This window comes from Centroberyx affinis, unplaced genomic scaffold (assembly GCF_046629955.1).
Source record: "Centroberyx affinis isolate AG114_WGS23_722 - 3 ecotype Tasmania unplaced genomic scaffold, CSIRO-AGI_Caff_v1 ptg000171l_1, whole genome shotgun sequence".
Taxonomy (NCBI): domain Eukaryota; kingdom Metazoa; phylum Chordata; class Actinopteri; order Beryciformes; family Berycidae; genus Centroberyx; species Centroberyx affinis.
The window spans coordinates 316363-332064 of NW_027278868.1; the positions used below are offsets into that span (position 1 = coordinate 316363).

Here is a 15702-nt window from a genome sequence, read left to right on the forward strand (position 1 = left end):
ACAACTTAATAAATACTTTACAAAAATAATGCAGGCTTTGTACAATGAAGAGGTCGGTCTGCGTCAGAGACACAAAGAACACGGTTGTAAATTATTTGTAAAAAATAAAAATGTGCATGCTAAATGAACATACTTACAAGCATACATGAGAACCTGGATATTACCATTGACAAAACAGGGGGAAAATGGGATAGGATTTGTCCCCAGTCCTCTGTAGGCTATGGATGGATGCCCCCCCTCCTCCCCCCATCCCATCCCATCCCATCCCACCTCCCCAAATGCATTCCTGGAGGATCTTATTATTCTGCCTATTATCACTGGCCTCTCAAATTCAAACATAAACAATCTATGGAGACAAACAGAGACAACCTAAACGGACAGTCCTACAACAGTAATTTTCCCTTTTGTGAATATAAACTGAGTTCTCCCTTTAGTGACCAACACTGAAAGAATTATAACTGGCAAAATCATCATTTATGTTACATATTTTTTCCGAGGCATATTTTATAGAAATAAAAAAAAACAAAAAAAAAACAACAACACTTTGTCTCTGGTTTTGGTGAAGACAAGATAGGTTCCTTGTGTCCTTGGTGAGAGATCTGGCTCTGCTGGATTTCCGTTCCTCTTCATGTTGGCTCAAAAGAACAGTCAGTCCTGTTCCTCAGGGCCTAAATGTGCGTCTGTTATTTGACCGAAAACTGAATAAAAGAGAGATGGTTTCAGCACCATTTGCGAGGTTTAGATGAAAGTTTAAGCAGTGTGTTTTTTCCCTTCACTCTAGAGAGGGCTAGAACTCCCTGGCTTCTTCAAACTGTTTGTAGTAGTCCTCATCCTGGGGATTGTCGGGACACTTCTGCCCGTTGTTTGGCGGCCTGGCCTGGTTGTAGCGGCTCCAGTCTCCCTTGCAGATGATCCAGGGCAAGATGTCCACCTTATAGTGCAGGTCGGCCGAGAACTCGGTGCTGATGAGGTTGGGCGTGCCGGCTCCCTTGCCGCGTGTGATGAGCTTCATGTTGTCGTCGTAGCAGCAGTGCTGAGCGGCCAGCGTGGTGGACTCCAGCGTCAGCATGGAGCGGATGCAGTAGCGCGCCGTGGGCTTGTAGATCTCCAGCTTCTCTTTCGGCCCGCTGGCGTCCTTCCAGCGGAAGTCCCGGCGCGTGGCGGCGTCGTGCACGTCGGCTGTGCTGTACGCCACCTCGGTGGGGTAGGAGCAGGGGCAGCTGGGAAGGTCGTTGGCCACCTTGGTCATGTACTTCTTCAAGAAGTCGCTCTTGCAGTTCATCCATCGCTCGCAGCTGTCCGTGTCTGGAAGACATTAGGTCAGAGTTAAACGCTGCATCTCCCTCGCGACACCCCCTCTCGTCTCATGTTAGAAAACAGGAGTGTAAGAAAGTGTAATGTGTGACTGAAGGTGTGTTTTTTCATGGCTGAGCTCTGAGTTGATTGGCAACAGACAGACACAAAGAGGGAGAGCAGCAGCATACTGCGCTCTTCCTGCCCTGCTGCACATTTCCATCTCTGCTCAGTAATGGGGCACAGCCAAAGCATGAGGAATGCTAAGTGTGCTCAGGAACACTGCGCTGTGCACTGCTGCCAGATGGATGAGCTGTCTTTGACAGTGTAAGAACATCTGACTGAGGGATAGTCTGCAGTAAGACGAGAGCAGAGAGAATCTTACCGACACCAAAGAGCTCTGTGGCATTGAACTCATCTGTTCCAGCCAGCAGGCTCACTTCAGTAGCTGCCGTCTTGAAGGCGTCTTCAATTCCTGTGGATAGATGAATGCAGAGTGAATGGTGTATCACAGGATGAAAGCCATCAAGAGACTATTCAATCCACACACTTGGCACCCCATCTTCTAATATCCTTGACCACTGTCTTTACTATAGAATTAGTACTTTTATATGAACATCCATCTTTATACGATAATGGTAATCCAGAATAAAGACATATCCTCTTTACCTGGGCAGTTGGGCATATCACAGGTACGCGACTCGGTGGCCGTACAGGCATAACCACAGGACCTGGTTCTCTTCTGGTTGCCGTTCCCACAGGTGATGCTGCACGCTGACCAGTTACTCCAATCCCCCTCTCCGTCAATATAGTCTGAGAGAGAGAGTGAGAGAGAGAGAGAGAGAGAGAGAGAGAGATACTCAGCTTTGATGCAGGCCACATGCTGTACTTACCCAGGCCTGTTAGCATGCCTCACTAATAATAAGTGGGGGGAGGACATGAAAGGGGAAAGGGGGGGGGGGGGGGCAGCCTCAAAGTTCTCTTTGACTTTGACCCTCAAACCAGATACCAGGCAAGCCTACACACACACACACACACACACACACATACCCTTTGCCCTGGACTTATTGGTTGTACAACTTTGTGTCAGTGTACAGTATCTGTGTGTGTGTGTGTGTGTGTGTGTTGTCAGTCAGCAAAATATCCGGAAAGCATTTTGCAGATTCCAACTAAGCTGGGTGACATCCAGAAGGCAGTTTACAAATAGAAATGTTCTCCACTGCAGTAGAAGATACCTGCTGCAGTCTCCTTAGCACCCTGGCACTGGACACAGCGCAGTGGCTCTGTCTGTGATTCATTGGTTTTGAAATGGGAAGTGAAATGGCAAGAAATCCTCTTTAACTCCAATTATCATTCGGCAGATCACTGTAATGGGGATACATGGAAACAGTTACAGTGGGCTGTATGACCAATTCATCCCAGAACACCCACCCCACACACACACACACACACACATCTTGAAAGCAATTTACTCCATCAATGAGGAGAATTAATGTGGGCATGTTGGGATGGAAGTATTTCTGGCCCGGGTCAAAACCCTCCATATAACCCCCCACTGCCATCTGCCCCTCATTATGAACATTTTGTATGAATACAGACCAGATAGCCATCTAGCTCGACCCCCCCCCCCCCCCCCCCATTACACATTATGGCCAAAGAACTGGTGGCAGCTCGTACAGAAGGTAGCATACAGAGAACAACTTGCTAACAAGCAGCACTTAGCCCACAGACAAAATGACCAAATGCAATATCAGTGGCCTATGACTGATGGCCCACACTGCCAATCCACAATTATGATTATTATAAGATTTGAAACCAGCAGAGTAATGAGGATAAAATATGTTCTTGTCCACTGGTGTGGTATGAAACAAGGATGACTGAGAGCTGGCCACAGTGATAAGCCAAAGACATTAAACATGGTCTATGGTTTGACAAAAAAAACAGTTTATGAAATCTCGTTCCTAACCGCCGTAGCGCAAGTGCAAGTGGATAAAATGACATTTTCCTCAGCGCACACATTCTTGTTCGACCATGTTGGTTTGGGCATGCTGCAACATGGCGAGGATGGATACCGTATGACAGTGAGTGTAAATTCCTCCGCAGCAGATTTATCTGCGGGGTTACTTTTGGAGAGTGTTGTGAGAATGGTGTGGCAGCCTAACAGTGCTCCTGGCCCCGTTCCTGCTGTCCAACTTTGATGTTGCGAGGCGTTTAAACTGTGTCACGTAGCCAGCTCCACGCCACAGAGGAATCCATCTCATAAAAGAGTGTTAAAGGCTTCAATCAGGGGCTCCCAGAGGCTGGCCTGGGATGACTGCACTTATTATGGTGACAGCTTAAATCAGCAAATCTGCAAATTACAGATTCCACATCAGACTATGGCCATCTGTGGAAATGCTGCAGACCAGTGTTCAAATAAGAGCCTATAGATCCGGCTAAATATTCTACTTCTAATGTACACTCATTTCCTGTATACAAAAAAGCATGCAAACACACACAGACGCAGCAGACACACGCACGCAGACGCAGGCATTCACAACACCCCTCTCACCATATTCAGTCTGAGCTTTGCTTCCTCCTCCAGTGCCTCCTCTCCTGTCCCAGTCTCCCAGCGGCCTGAGGAAGTTGCTGTCCTCGGCGTTGCTGCCGTAGGAGTGGTCCTGCTCCTCCGTTCGATGAGGGGTGGAGGCTGAGGAGGAGGAGGAGGAGGACGACGATGACGATGAGGCGGAGGAAGAGTGAGGCCACCAGTTTCTCCAGTTGGGAGAGGCCCAGCTGGGTTTGTTCTCCTTATGGAGGCCCTTCTCTGTCTCTGGGCCCTCCAGTCCGTCCACCACTTCAATGGTCACCTGGATTAGAGATGAACAGCAGCGCATTTCAAGTCAATACACCGTACATAACTGGAGGTGCATTTCATAATTTAATGCACAGTCATCAGCGGATATGAGATACTTATATACCTTTGGAGAGAATCGGTCTGAGGCCAGTCAGGCTGTATGGGGGCAGAGCAGAGCGGTGACACTTTCTGATACCCCCTACTCCCAATAGGCACTCCAGCCCCCCACCCCACCCCCCACCCTCCTTCTGTCCTAACACATGTGCCTCGCAGATGAGGGGGGACCTCCACCCCTGCTCCACAGCCACCCTCCCACCACCTCCCTGGCTCTCTCCACCTAAACACAAAGTTCAAAGGGCTACTCAGCCTCCTCCAGACCATGAAAGCCAGATGAATCCCAGGATCAAAGACGCACCACCCCAACCCCCCCCCCCCCCCCCCTCTTCTCCCACACCCTCACTCCCTTGCTCAATTGCTCGCCCCGCTCTCTTCCCACATCTTGAGATGTTAATACACTTTGTTCGTGCTCGGATTTAGCAGCGATGCTCTCAGAGATGGAAAGACCCCCTCGCTGGATTAGACAGGAGAATGATTTAAACATGGCAGTGGTTACTCAGCCATCTGCACACTGAGGGACTTATGGGCAAGGGCTTGCCACACATTTACATAAGCTGCAGTCAGTCTTCCTGCACATGGGTTACTAGTGAGGCATTGCTGGTTAGCGTCTGCCTTTCAGCTGTCATTATGATGGACGTGAGATTTGACCTCAGTGTCTATCTTAAGCTTCACTCCGAGCCAGCAAGTGTGAAGGGGGACCGAGAGAGAGAAGGAAGGAGGAAGCAGAAGGAAAAAGGGGGTAGCGATGTGCACCAAACTATTCTCCCTCTTCCTGTTTGCTCTTCCTGCCCTATGTGCTTGGGTAGCCATGTCTTACAAGTGAGTGAAAGCATGAAAGCACATGTGCACGCGCACAGACACACATGGTTACCTGGATGTTGGGATTCTGGCCATTGATATCGGCTTTGGAGAGGTCCGGGAAATTGTGCAGGTCTAGGAGGAAAGCTCCCGGGCCGTCCCTCTGCAGGCTGCTGCCGGTGCCTTGTGCCCAGGGGAGGGTGGCGGGCCGGTGGGCCAGCCGATGCTCTGGACCCGACCTCCGGTCTTCAGGAGCCAGTTGGGAAGATGAGCTGCTTTTTGCATTTATATTGTTCTGCTAAGGACAGAAAAGGGGACACAATATTAATAGAATGCTAGAGTGTTATTTTACGATATAAAATCTATATATTTTTTTTAAATATTGTCTATACTATTTTTATGTACAAAAATGCATTTTGTAATTTGTGGAAGGATTACAAATAGAAGGAACAAGTGAATAAAGGTCAGTTTACTTTATAAGTCATTAACATAAACCCAAGCAAGTATAAATGTGATGAATGAGGCGCAGTATCTCCCTTGGCATCTACAGAGTCTACACACTCAGCAACAGCAACATTAGACTGATCTCTCATGCTGACAAGGGGTTCATGTGGCCATGACCTCTTCCGTAAATCCTGTGGACAGCGGACTCTCAACTGGCTGGGACTCAGCAAGAGGGAGCCGCTGCAGCACCTAGATCAGCGTAAACAGCGGGACAAAACAACAGACCAAGTCCTAATTCCTGTCTGCCTCCACCAGAATATAAACCAGCTACAGTCTATATTCAGAGCCCATGTCACAGTTGGACTGTATGTTGTTTTTTTTCCATTTTTAACTGACAGAAAATACTACTCCTTTACCATAGTATTATGATGTGGACATATATAGCATGTTATGGTTCTGGTGCCGGTTGGGAGAAAAGAGCCATGTGAGGCCGATGGTTTCGTTTACGTCCAGCACTGGGGCTATACACAGAAACCTAAGCAAACATTGCAAAATAATTGCCTTCTTGTAGACAGAAAAACAGTCCGTCGTCTGACAGGGGGTTGTAAATCCATCCCAAAAGGACAGTTGAGACATACGTCCCCTGTCACGTATGCACAGAAGGAGCAATTACTCCTCAATTGGACAGACAGCCATAAGTAGTCGGCAATCATCCATTCTGGGGTGGCAGAAAATAAGATCAAAGAGAACCATCAATCATGTTCCTTGTTTTCTTTTTTCATCTCCCGTTTCTTCCTCCCTAGTGTTTTTGTGGCCAGGCTGAGGCCTGAGAATATGGCAGCAGTGCTGTACAGATGCGGTGGCCAGTCACAGACAAAGTGTCAGCTCAGCCACATTGTGGTGGGCATAAAAGCCCCCAGCGGAGCTGTTTGTGTCCAGCCAAGGTGCACTCTGGGACAATATAGGGCCTGCAAATGGAGCTGCACAGTGCGAGTGGAAGGATTATAAATGTACATGTAGCTTGGATGCAACCGTAGAGAGCGCAGCGCCTACACAGAAACACTTCCATATCCATTTAGCATCAGTTTTGTAAAGCCAATTTAGTACCAGAACCAGACTACACTGAGTCCAATATGTGAAGAATTTCAAAACTTTCAGTATACATTTCTTCTTTATGTGAACTATTGACAGAATTATAGCTATCACATAATTGCCCATAATTTTGAGAAAAACTGTAGATAACTCAACATTTTGCATGATTCCACCAGACGAAAAGAGGAAGAGGTTTCAGATGTGTCTTAGAGTTTATAAACAAAATCATAAAATTCGAGGAAGAGAGGTAATTTAAACATTCTGAAAATGCAGCTTCCAATTAATACCACAAACAATTTTCTGCGCTGACCGAGACCGACCAATTACGGCTGAGAGATAAACAGGATATGGAGAAGGTCATTTCAGTTTGCGCATCCACTATCCAGCTTTTATGTGGACATCATAGGAACCTCTTTGGTTCTATCACAAGTGCCTTGAGATGCCCATGTGATAACCCGGCCTTTCAAGTTCCCAGCCTTCAGAAGTCACTCACTGGCTGTAATTGAGCTCCCTCGAGCAGGCAGACAACCCTACCCAGATCTCATTCAAACCAACGCAACACTTCCCAGCTTCAATCTGTACAATAAATGGATAAATAAATTAAATAGATAGTAATAGAAGTAATAGTAGACAGGTGAGCTAAATGTCAGTGGGATGATATTTTAGGTTGGTTTACAAAGATGTACCTGAAGAACACACAACTTTCTCTTGCTCTCAGACCACACTGTTTTCACGATACTGACACCACAAATGGCCATTCAAACCCTTGGATTGTGCATTGCCAGAAAACACTTATTTCCACAGATTTCACAGTCACTAACTGATATTGAACGTGGTCCAGTGATGCAGCTTGGAAAATATTGCTCAGTTTATTTCCTACAATATAACCCTTTACTTAACTTAACTTAAAAGAAAGTATGCAGACATCCCGCAACTTGTGACCATGCAGCTGCCAACACTATAAGTGTTTCAGAACACACTAATAGTTGCATTATGAAGCTCAGTGACATTGACTGCAGACAGAATAATCCGTTATTCGTTCAATTGAATTTTTTTTATTGTGTCATATAATGTTGCTTTACACACTTCAAGTGGATTATGAAGGCCTGACACCGGTCTGGTTGATTCAAACCCAAACTTCAAACTGATTGTGATTAATCCCAGGGCAACACTCTTAACCGTTTCAATCAGTATGGGAAGGCCATTGACTTGCAGCCTGCTTGTAAACATAATCAATGTGTGCATTTATAGTACATGAACATCAATGTGCTGTGATTACTTTTTGATTTGGTGCATATAAACATCATATCTTGTCCTGATTATGATGAATTTGAGTACAACCAGTGGTAATAATTAGGTAATCAAACCAATTATGATCTAAAAACCTAAATAAGAAAGCAACACCAATGTTTCCCTGCAGCCTAAAAGGGAATTCATCCTTAAAGAACAGCCATGAACAGTAAAACCAAGCAAACTGTTTTTTTTTTTCTGATGCCTGGGAACGGAGAACCTTGCTTAAGCCACTCTGTCCACCTCACACTCATGGCAACAAGTGAGCTTCATTCTTCAATTATTCACATAGCATGTAATTAAATTCTGATATGAAAGGCTATTTTCTGATGCGGTATTATTTGGAGAAAAGTTTGGTCTGGGTCTTTTCAGCACCCTGGACAGATTCGGTGAGGTGGCCATAAACTTTCACTTTGCTATGCGCTCGCTTGAGAAACTTGTTATCTGTCGGTCGTAAAAAGCAAAACAATGTACAAGCAGCTCTAACTGAGAGTTTCATAACTGCTGGGAAACTGAGCCATGGCCATTTCAGATAATGTCTAGGCTAATAAAATTCATGAAGGTGCTCAGGGAACAATTGCAATCAACAGACATCCTTTGGGGAATATGCTGTATTGAGAGTGCTTTTTATTTATTTTTATTTATCCAGCAAACACATTCAGACAGACATTCACACACCAGCCAGTCAGGGGATTCAAACCAGCGACAAGGTGGATTTTGTGTTTCAAGACCAAAGAAAATGCCATTGCACTTCTCAGTCCCTCTTTTCTGATTATTTTAACTTTCAGATAGTATTGTTCCATAGCCTCTAATCATAAGGCAATATTTCACGTTGAGGAAACATTTCCTAGCACTCTCATCTGAACAGTCAACCCCAGACATTAGCTGCCATTAGAATGAGTACTCACTGCTGGCGTTCAGTTTTTTCTCTCTAAACCTCTTTAATGATAATGACACAGATGCCAAACCACGTCTTGAAAAGGACGGAAAAGAACAAAGCACAAATGTTTCTTTGTCGCCCCACTGTAGTTCACATGTGTGTCTGAAGTACGAGCATCAGGCGGAAACCAAAGGAAAGCAACGGAGTGAAATCACATGTTGTCTCCCTTGACAGAGTTTCTGTGGGACTTCAAAATCTTAGCAAAACACAGAAAAAAATATCAGTCTTAAATATAATGGAGTGGATTAAAGCTTTGAACTGAATTGTAAATGGGGAAACTTGCGAGATAACACTGCTGAGAACATTGTCCATCACTTGGACTGAAAAGCAGCGTGAGATAGCAAAAAGGGAAGGAAACCAAACTGCTTTTTTCCACTGATTTCACTGGTGTGCTGAGTGTTTTGCCCACTGGCTGTGTTCTTATACTGAGATTGTATTTCAATCTGGTAGCTCAGCAGTGTGAGTGGCACAATATTTACTTGCAGGAACCAGAATAGCCAGTATTGGTGTCTGAGTGCTCATGAACCCATAGAAGGCTATGCCAAAAACTGCAAATGTTATGAGTCTGTGTGTGTATGAAAAATGGTTTTAACAGGGAACGCCTCTCCACATAGGATATTCTTTTTTCCCACATATTTTAGTAAATCAAAAAACCACAAAAAACATTGTAAATAATGGAAAAAATACAGAAAAAGGGAATAGTCATCAGACAGGAACGGGAGTTTGAGTATCCCCAAAAAAGAAATTCCCGAAAAAGAAATAAAATTCAATTCCCAGTAATGTCGACATAAACTGTCTTTTCCAATTCACTCTCAGCGGAGCTTTATATCTTTTAAACATGGATTTACAGGAAATTCAAGCTGTTTTCTCTTTTTTCATGAAGACAACATTCCACATTCACCAATACAGGCCAGACTGTCTCAGTTCACAGGACTAACATATTTAAACACTAAAATTCAGCGGTGTTCCCCTTTGCTGGCAGCCGAGTTCAGAGCTCGTATGGCTCATCTGAGATCTTCCTCAATGAGGGACGCGCTTTAATTTGAAGATCAAAAGTGACACACCATTCCTCAGTTCATTCTGCGGGCCTCCCAGGATGTCACCCCCACCCTGAAAAGCCATGAATGAACCTCGCACAACACAAGCCACCCCCTTCCTTCCCTCCCTTCCCTCCCTCCCTCCCTCCTCACGGCATCTCCTCTCCTTTTCCCGCTTCCCCCTTTTTCACTTTGTGAGGGCTGCTTAAAGGGGCATGACTCCATTTTCAATTGGGAGCAACTCAGGGGGCCTTTCCCCCCAGGGAGGCTGGCAGGAAATGAAGGCAGCGCACATTGTGCCAGATGCTTTTCAACGCTACACTTAGGTGGAAAAGAAAACTATCCTTCCCCTGTCACATGCCTCATACTGGGAATATGGTGTGTGTGTGTGTGTGTGTGTGTGTGTGTGTGTTTATTGACTTGATCAAACTGACACACAGAGCCGCAGCATTTGGATATGGCAAAAAGGCAGTTTTGGGGAAAATAAAACATGTAAAGGGGCAAGTGTCCCATGATTAATTATTTACTGAATGTCACATTGTTTTTTGCTGTATATGTTCTATAACAGCTGACAAATACTATTTTTATATATCTCAGTGGTGGCATCACACTTTATAGGGGGACCCACACTAACCTTAAACTGCAAAATGAATCTGCCTTTGTGAGTCAGTGATGATTCTGGTCACCATTGTGCCTGTGACCAAAGACTCTTCTCTGTCCCACTACAGGTGCACAGAGCCGGATCCTGTCATTTGTGTTCCTGTGAATGGCATTTTAAATATGACACCTTGGGATGACAATACACCCCCTGGGCCGTGACAAGCCCAGGCCAAAGATGACATCATCGTCTTCTGTGGCGGACCAGTGAAGCATATCTGCACATGGTCGGAGCGGCCCATTCATGAGCACGAAACCATTCAGCCCCCGTCCCACCGCAGGGTACGTGTGGAGATGTCGGGCACTCTCTCTGAGATATTGACAGCTTTAATCCAGAATCTCAATGTAAATGTGGACCAGCGACAATGGGATCTAAAGGTTATAACTTTTTGGGAACGGGTGCCATGCTTTTAGTATGTTTTTTTTTTTACTGCAATTCCTTGGGAAGGACTCCCTCGTGGTCCTGGTCCATGCTGGTTCTATCCAACATTTGGCTGTGTGACAAACATTTGATAAATTCCTGGAATATTTCCTCCAGCTTTGCATGGCCCGATATCCAATAGAACACAGGTTTGCTGTTGCATGTACACAGGTCAGGCTGCAGTGATGGCAGTGATAGTGGAGATAAGGGAAATTACACTGGTCATCCTTACTACTGAAGTGAAAATTCTTTCCATTCATTTCCCCATGCCCTAATAAACCATTTATGAAGGACACCATTCCAATCCGTCCAGTGGGCATAAATACCCATTTATCATTAGGGCACAAAGTAGGCAACGAGTGACCGAGGTATTTCAGCAGCACGCTAAAAATACATCAAAAAGCAGCCGAAGGATGCTTAACACCCTCTAAAAAAGCCTGTTGATCCCGGACCTGTCTTAACCCTTAGGTCAGGATTTGGGGCTCTGGTGGAATCTGGGTGCTTTGCTCTGATGTTAAAATGGGCAGTTAAACTATTAAACCTGTCTGAAGTGGTGTCACACTGACAAGTGTCTCCCTTTGCGAAATTCTGCAGGGGCGCGTTCTAAACTGGTGGGCCACAACCCCAAAAACTCTGTGACAGGACTGCAGACGTGTCACTAAAATCTGTCTTTTAAATCAGCAGCAGAAGCCAGGACCTATCTCTGACACACATGTATTGGGAATCATGGGAAAGATCCATTTTATCTTTCCATGACTTCAACCTGTTTACCTTCACTTTAATCCTTTTCATGTGCTCTGAGGATCTCGCATACCTGAGCGCAGTGTGGAATGAAAAAGAGAAGGAGTGGGATGTAAGGCTTGGCCAGAGAGTCAAATGGACGCCAGACCATCCTGCAGCCACAACTTTGTGAGAAGTTGGGGTGGGGGGTGGGGGGGCACCTTCAGGGGCTCAGCTCTGACCCTGGGATGACAGTGATGAGTCCATGATGACAGAGAACTGCCTGCAGCTAGCGTTTAACCCCCAACAATAGGGAGGTGTGTCTGGGGATGGGGACCTGATCTCTGACCCTGCCTCATCTTCCTGTGCCTCCACTGGCTGACTGCCATTCCGGGGGGCGGGGGGGCACCCTAGGGAGACCACATCCGTGTATGTCAACAATCCAGGGACCCTCAGGGAATGGAGGCTTTATATTACCTGGGCCATAGGCTTATATGAGCGTTTTATCAAACCCATCTGTGGCCATTAAGCCTGTTTACAATGAGCCCCCTTTCATATCAGCACACAAGAGATTTCGCATCAGATTTCTCCCAAGAAAACACCAGAGAGCAGCACACTGTTCTCACCATGGAGTCATGCCAAGAGATTCCCCCCGAGAATCCGTTCAACTCACCTCTGTCAGTAAAGTGTCCTGGTCCAGGCTCAGAGTTACATTTCCCTGGGGCAGCGGGCTGCTCCGCAACACCGTGATGTGCAAGGTAAGGAGAAGAAGTCCCAGCAGCAGCAGGAGCTCCGCCGCCAGTCGCACCATCCTTTTGACGCGGCCGCTCTTCGGAGCCTGCGGTGTGGCCGGAGCTCCAGCACCGCCGCCTCCCGCTGCAGAGACTCCGATCTCCGGATCCGCCGGGGACGAGGAGCCGCAACACCACTTCGGAGCCACTTCGGGAATCAGAATTACAAAATTGAAGGGAAAAGGATGGGGGAACAGTCAATTGATCGGGAAAAAAGTGCTATAGTTTAATTGGGATCCAGCGGTTTGGTTTGTTTCTCTCCGAAATTGAGATGTATCCTCTTTAATAGTGATTGTTTATATAGTTGTATATATGCCCCCAAAATGTGATGATCTGCCCGTTAAAATTATGCATTGGGTATTGCAGGACTGCTCCAGCGCGCTCTGGTCTCTTGTTGCGCCCTCGTCAAATCTCCAAGCTCAGGAAACTTGCAGCCCAGTTACCCCGAAGTGTCCCCGCCACATTCTTAGCCTCACAATTCAGTTTTTCCTCACTTCCACTTCATCCGTAGCACACATTTCTTGATTTGTCCACATTCTGCGCCATCCAAAAATGTTACAAGGACGGTTCGAAGTTCAGAGGCTCTACCTTTCGAGTACAAAAACGTGAAGATAGCCCCAAAATATCTCCCCTCTTAAGACTAGTGGAGTTGTGTCCACTTCAGAAGCAATATTCATCCATTATGCTGCAGGTTGCGAGCCTACCGCAATTCAGGCGCAGGTTGGCATGCGTCTCGGGTGAGTGCTGCTGGAGGAACCAAGTCACACCAAACCAGACTACGGCTCACTGAGGTACACACGCTGTTCCTGTTGTGCGCTCTTGAGGTAGTTTTATACTATACGCCCCTCTGCTGGTTTGCTGTCAAGACGCCCTCCCCTTATTTAACTCTTTCGTCCCTGTGGGCCAGCGGTTCCCAAACTGGGGTCCGGGTACCACCAAGGGTCCTTGAGGAGGCTCCAGGGAGACCAACAACAAGATGAGGAATAGTTCCATGCACTATAATTTCTCTGTTAGGACAATGAGAGAATTTTAAGGATGGAGATCTTTCACTCTGGCGTGAGGCACTGATTGACTGCAAATTTCTTTCTCAGCATATCATAATTACACAGAATTACTCTAGGAATAGGAAAAAATATTAGTGCTAGGCTATCTTAGGGAGCATCTTTTAAAGATAGTTTTTTAAGACTCCTTAAAGGTTCCCAAATGTCAAGCACCCAGTGGGTACAGTGAAATGTATGTTGAATATACTCCTCCTAATACATCCTCTCATTGTGCTAACTTCCAGGCAGTGAAGTGATGGTGAAATGAAACGTTTCCTCATTTTGCCGGGGACCCCCTGGAACCCCCTTCAAGCACCCCTGGAGGTCCCCGGACCCCACTTTGGGAGCCAGTGCCCTAAAGCGCATTGGGCACATAATAGGCGCGTCGTAGCGCACAGGAGGCCCTTTACAGGAGGTCCGACTCTGCTGTTGACAAGTGTAAAGCTGCCCGGCCTCAGTCTGTGATCAACACGCTATTACGGAAGGTGTTGTAACACTTCACTTAAGCAAGACAAATGGTGCGTAATGTGATTACCCTTTGTAAGACATTTATTGTCAGCTTCAAAGGACAGGTCGCTGTGTCAGATTATGCACCAAGTGGGGTTGCTTCTCCGTGGGTGTCAACTGGCAAAGTCCCTGCATATAATATCATTTGCCACCAAAACCTCTGAAACGAACCCATAAAGATTACATTTGTGGGGACAAGTGGAGCAATTACTGATGACTGACAAGATATTATTACTTTATTAGCTAATTCATTAGACGTAAACTATCATGCACAGGAGCAGACAGAGGGAACACTGGTCTTGATGCTTCCCTGATGTGTTTTTTAATGCATTCCCAATAGATTTCTGGCATTTTTTTAAACTATATAATCTCTGAACTCACTTTGGCCATACCTAACACTTTGAGCACACTTTGTCTAAATGGTTGTTCACTTGTCTCCTGATGGCACGAAAGCTTCCCAATGCAAAACCGCCAGCCTCTCCTATTTTATTCATCTTTGTTGACTATGGAGGCGTCGGCAACAGGAAGTGATGAGTAGGATGGAGCAATCTGACGCCTTCAAAAATCCCCACTTTGTCAGTCCACAATCATCTCACACTTATGAGGAGTGACAAGAGATTCCTCTGATGATTAACATGCCCTGATTATAATAATACCTTTCAGTCACACATTTTTTTTGTCTTAATTGCCTAGCAAATATCTGATGAGACTGATCATATCTTGTCTGGATTAGTCTTAAAAAACAACATTTAACCCTATATGCACTAAGTCCGCAGTCTTCATGAAATACACCAGAGAGGCCTACTTCATTATCCTCTCTATAACAAGCGGTTCCCAGTGTACCTCCTTGGAGAAATCTTCAGTTTTAATCTTCATGCCAAGCCCAGCTGTCTGAAACACATAAATCTGTCCTTTGTCTGCTTCACTTCAAAAATCTCTTTCCAGGATAGAACAGAAAAATCTCTAAAAATCTTCTAAATAGAAAACAGAGAGCAGTGAGAATGGCTTGTCTGCCTTGGACACAGTGGTGGACATCAAAGGACCAGCAGAGGATCCCCCTTCAGAATAGCAGCCACATGCCATTCCAATAAGTGCAGTGTATTTGGATCTGCAGTTCAAAAGAGACTGGTGCAGGCAGGTCTCTGGGGCCTTGCCACCAATAGTCTGGCTGGACAGATGTTTTGAATGCCAGCACAGACCATTTGCCATTTCTGCTGAGACTGAAGGCCTTCAGGAGCGAGCGGAGGGGAGTTTGGCGGGACATGTGCTCTCCACCTTGCCTGACACTCAACCTGAATTAGCATATGTTGTCACTTTGCCCCATTAGTCAGCCTGAAACTGCCTCCTCTGGACTAGTTTTCAGCGATGCCACAACAAAGGGCAGTGACCAAACTGATTTTTAATACCGATTGCGTCTGCACTAATCCAGCAGAGAATTTAAGCCAGTGAAAAATTGGAAATCCTGCTTTTCCGAGTGCCAAGCCATTGTTTCTGAAAAGACCAATGACATGGATATGAAGGGATTTAACTGATGGAGTTTGACAATTGACCAAATGTGTCTGGGCTTGGTGTATCTATCAATCATCATCCACTTTCCTTTCCCGCTGTCATCCAAAATGAGAAAATGAGCAGCTATCCACAGTGTGCAGGACAAACTGTACAATGCACGCTAAACACTTACACAATGCATATTAAACACTTAACTCAATTGTGGCCCCA

The 15702-nt window shown here is 45.9% G+C and overlaps 1 protein-coding gene across 2 annotated transcripts; it reads right to left on the reverse strand.

The window, feature by feature from the left end:
- Window positions 1-278: 278 nt before the first annotated feature.
- On the reverse strand, window positions 279-13223 carry ism1 (isthmin 1). 2 transcript variants are annotated; one of them, XM_071534904.1, is made up of 6 exons: window positions 12319-13223; window positions 5118-5339; window positions 3845-4142; window positions 1963-2106; window positions 1679-1768; window positions 279-1305 (listed from the first exon to the last, which is right to left on the reverse strand). In XM_071534904.1, exons 1-6 carry the CDS (start codon window positions 12454-12456, stop codon window positions 788-790), a joined length of 1410 nt encoding a protein of 469 aa, XP_071391005.1. In that variant the 5' UTR covers window positions 12457-13223; the 3' UTR covers window positions 279-787. The 2 variants fall into 2 exon arrangements, with proteins under 2 accessions (XP_071391005.1, XP_071390995.1); XM_071534894.1 differs by having other exon boundaries at window positions 5118-5342.
- Between the last annotated feature and the right edge of the window lie 2479 nt (window positions 13224-15702).